The 4,209-nt window shown below is 35.8% G+C and overlaps 1 protein-coding gene across 1 annotated transcript; it reads right to left on the bottom strand.

The window, feature by feature from the left end:
- Positions 1–375: 375 nt before the first annotated feature.
- On the bottom strand, positions 376–3,324 carry LOC107226453. The gene is made up of 2 exons (XM_015667269.2): positions 2,808–3,324; positions 376–2,638 (listed from the first exon to the last, which is right to left on the bottom strand). The coding sequence occupies exons 1-2, from the start codon at positions 2,958–2,960 to the stop codon at positions 1,976–1,978; spliced, it is 816 nt and encodes a 271-aa protein (XP_015522755.2). The 5' UTR covers positions 2,961–3,324; the 3' UTR covers positions 376–1,975.
- Positions 3,325–4,209: the final 885 nt, after the last annotated feature.

Raw genomic sequence — 4,209 nt, 5'->3', positions numbered from 1 at the left:
CACAGTACTGTTTTCAATAAGTGCACGTATAGGCCCTTTTTTGTGCATGTATGATGTAGGGCAAAATAAAATAATTACGTTTCATATTTGATTTTACTTATATAAATCAAATGTAAGAACACTCATTCTTAAATAAAATCATTCAGTTTTGTTATATTGCATATTACTTCCCTAGGGAAGTAATGAAGTCTCTACTCGAAATGAGCAACTTTCCATCCACTTTACACACGTTCGAATCGAATAGAAGATGAATATTTAGATGTATAGTAGTCTGGATCTTTTTTTTTTAGAAAATTTCATTATTTATAATACGAAACTAAAAACAGCTTCCCAACTGGGATAGTTTTCGAGTTATGGCGGTTAGTATTTGAAACATTTAAACTGGACGAGTCATCTTTTAGTATTTTGATACAGAATTCCGGTTTTACAAAGCTTCGTTTGAGGCCAACAACTAACTTCAACGGGTACGTAAGAAGAAAAAAATTAAATTAAAAAAAATACCACCCTAATGATAATTTTTTCAATTCTTTTTTATTTCTTTAGAAAGCTCAGAAAAGAGCAGAAGGGATCGCCAGCCCACGCTGGGTCTAGGCCTAAAAATTTTTATACTTGACACAAGGTTTTTGAATATTTTTTCAAATTTTCAATTTACGGTATAAGACATGTTGTTTTTCGAAAATCATCAGTAATACAAATTTACTCAAAAAAATCTGAAACAATTCTGGGTACTGTTTTGGAGTTGGGACAATCTGGTAAAATTTTTTTGAACAATATCAAAAGTGATGAGGGTTCAACATTGTTTGAGTTGGCATGGAATGTCCTATATAAGTCACATTGTTCGGAAATGATATGATAGTTCATATATCAAATAATTATTTGCATAACATCTGATTTACAATATTTACACACGTCAATTATATTTAATAACCTTATATTGTGATGATTTGGAGATGTATCAGCGTGAGAACGAAAAAAGTAAACTTAAGAGTTAGAAATGTAATTGACATGGAGTAGTAGGAGTAACAATCAACCCTATCAAATAACTGATAGTCTTTAACGTTTATTCACAATGTAAAATAAATTTTTCTGTTTCCTTGTGAGTCCAAAGTAAGCTTTAAAGAGTTTGACTTCCATTTTGAACAATATGCTTTACAATGCCAACAAAACTATGAGTTCACCATTTTACAACTGAGACTGCAATGAAAACGGAATATAAATTAATCCACACGTAAAAATTCTACGTATTGTGTTTGTGAACGTATGTATTGTGTTGATTTATTGTATCTAGATCCCTATTGGCAAGCGATGCAAAATGATTAATATTTTGTCTGAGTCTATCTCATTATGTAATTTTCTAAACCGAAAATTTTTTGGCTAGATTCTTTCCTTTTTTTTAAATCCTATTATATCTTGTTAGCACTTCGATAGAAACACTCTGTATAGATCACTATCTAGGTTTAGCTGCTTTAATCTCTGATCCAACTGTGAACCATGTAGTTGCTTTTGTTCTTACTAGCACCAAGTTGCAAACTCATTATGGGAAATCTGGCTATCATTTCCGTGATCTTTAGTAACTTAGTATCTTGTAATTTGATCTCATTATCGTGTTCAGTAGTAAAAAACAATTATCCCACATACCCGTTGTTATGAATGTAATCAAACCAGGGTCTCAGTATGATGTACAGTCATTTCGTTTCATACAGTAAATGATGAATCTTGATTTATAGAACTTTGTTACTTATTACTTTATGATTTTTCCTTTCCATCCATCACGCAGTGACTACTAAATTTCAAGATCTTATTTGTACTTGGATGACAGAAAGTGAAATGTAATTTAATTTGTTGCCTTGCTTTACATTATATAACAAACAATATGTTGTTTGCAACATGCAACTATGACATAAAAAGTAGTGTTTTATTTCTATCGTGTGAAGTTTTGTAGAATAAGTTAATTGAGATTCTACTGTATTTTAATTCAGCAGTCAAATTCAACGTGTCGCATGTGGGCTAGTGTTTGCAGTGATGGCAGTGGGATATTTTGTTTTCTTAGTTGAGTGTATCCAGCATTTCCACACGCTAACTTGAGCCACAAAGCTTGTTCTAATGTATCTTTGGACCACTTTTCACACCTCTTATATCTTTTTTCAAGTATTTCTATCTCGGCATCATTCAGGATGCCTTTACACGTATCTCCATCACAAGTCAAGGCTCGCAACCGCTTATTTTCAGCTCGATACGCTTTTAATTTTTTTTTTAAGTACATCAATCTTTGGTAGCATCTGTCATATAATTTATTACAATGTTCGTGATCTGTGTTTGAACTTTGAGGTTTTGGTTCTTCTGTCGACTTGTTCACATCTGCCTTGACGATTAGTTCTGGAACCATCACTTCATATACATAGTTTGAAGATGGAGTAATAACTGCGTGTTGCTGGTTCACCCTGGTCATGTCTGTTTGGATGATTAGGTCGGGAACCATTACTTCGAATACATAATTTGGAGGTGGAGTAACAATTGGCACATCATCACGCTGTTTTCTGCCAACGTAATTCAGGAAGAGGGTTGGCATTGCATCATCTTTCAGCTTCCGTTTCCCACCAACACCCGGCATTTCCCAGCAATCATTGTCAAAATGTACCTGGCATTTGTGGGGCAGAATGCATTAACTTTATTGTAAGCAACTAAATACTTTCAGCTTATACAGTTCTGATCACGGTCTTGAATACAAGACTATGGTTCTAGTCAGTAACATATTTTTACTGAATGTCGTATGATGGAAAGATATACACATACATACATTCGCATACCTCACATAAAGCAGGTGCTTTACTCTTCATAAGAGCAGGCCGATTGATAGCTGTCAGCCAAAGTCTTCTCCTATCTGGATCGGTTGGTAATGTTTTCATTAGAAAACCTTTTTCTCGGGAATTCGAACATCCTCGAACTGAACACCCAGTCATTACTCTTTCATTACGAACCACACAACAGCAAAATATTTCAGTTAAGTATTTCTGTCTATTTCAAACTAGAGGCTCATTCGACTAAAGATTAGTGCAGTGGGGTGACACTCACTGCTTTAGGACAGTTTAGGACAGGATTCTTGATTCGACACAGATTGCAAGTATTACCACTTGAATCGAGCTGGGTGATGAAATAACCAAAGGATAGTAGAACTTTTGAGTTTTCCTTCACGTTTGTTGGTAACACAATTTTAACGCAGCGCACCACCAGCGCACTCTCGAGATAGAAAGCAAACAAATTTTCAATGTTTCCTATTATTATATCAATGCTACCACTCCTACTAGTCAATTTGTGTGGCAACATTTATTTTTCTTGCTGTGGTAATGCAATGCTATCAGAGTTCTCAAATAAGTGGAAGAGGACGGCTGTGTTCTCAGCAACGGTTACGTATGTATGTACAGTAATTGATGCATGCACCGTGGCTAACTTTATTTTTTCGTCTTTTATCTCCTTTCTTCTCGTGTTTTATGTGTCTATAGCCGGCGAAGCAGTTGACCACGGAGACTAGGGTACAAGAGTCCAATCTCTAAGGCGGAGAGGCAGAACAGGCGTCCGCGAAACTCCGAGATTTAATTGTGCACGGTTTTATCACCAGCGTCGCTCCGGACGTTCTGATCCTTTAAATATAGTAATACAGTGATATAGTGACCAAAATTATAATAATTATAATAAACGTAAATATGTGCGGCATCATGGAGACTATTATATTTAATATACATATAGCTATCGGTCCAGAGCGAGGCTGCCGTCCCACAGTCCGGAATTTGTTCCGTGTCCACGAACCCGGAATCCAGTGACTTTTCAAGCCCCAATCAGAGGCGTTCCGGCTCCACTGATTTACGGGATGCATTTTTCCTACTGTGACGTCGAACGGTACCTGGTGGAAATTTCCAGATGTTAGACACCGGAATCATTCACACAGCCACAGCTAGACTCACATCAGTAGTTTGGGTCACCAATTACCGATTAAGTATTGAAATACACCGGACAACGGGCATTCTGTCGCTCTAATCGAATGAACCGAAGAAGGAGTAATTATTGGATAAAAGATTTAATTAATTGGCTTACCTCTTGAGAATACTCTGGATGTGACGAGTTGCAGCGTAGATTGGTGAGAGGATTTAACGGAATAACTGACTCTAATATATTTGAATACTTTGATTAACTTCGATTTATTTTATAAGTTTA

The sequence above is a fragment of the Neodiprion lecontei genome, chromosome 3 (genome assembly GCF_021901455.1).
Source record: "Neodiprion lecontei isolate iyNeoLeco1 chromosome 3, iyNeoLeco1.1, whole genome shotgun sequence".
NCBI lineage: Eukaryota > Metazoa > Arthropoda > Insecta > Hymenoptera > Diprionidae > Neodiprion > Neodiprion lecontei.
This window is presented reverse-complemented; position numbering and strand designations above follow the sequence as displayed.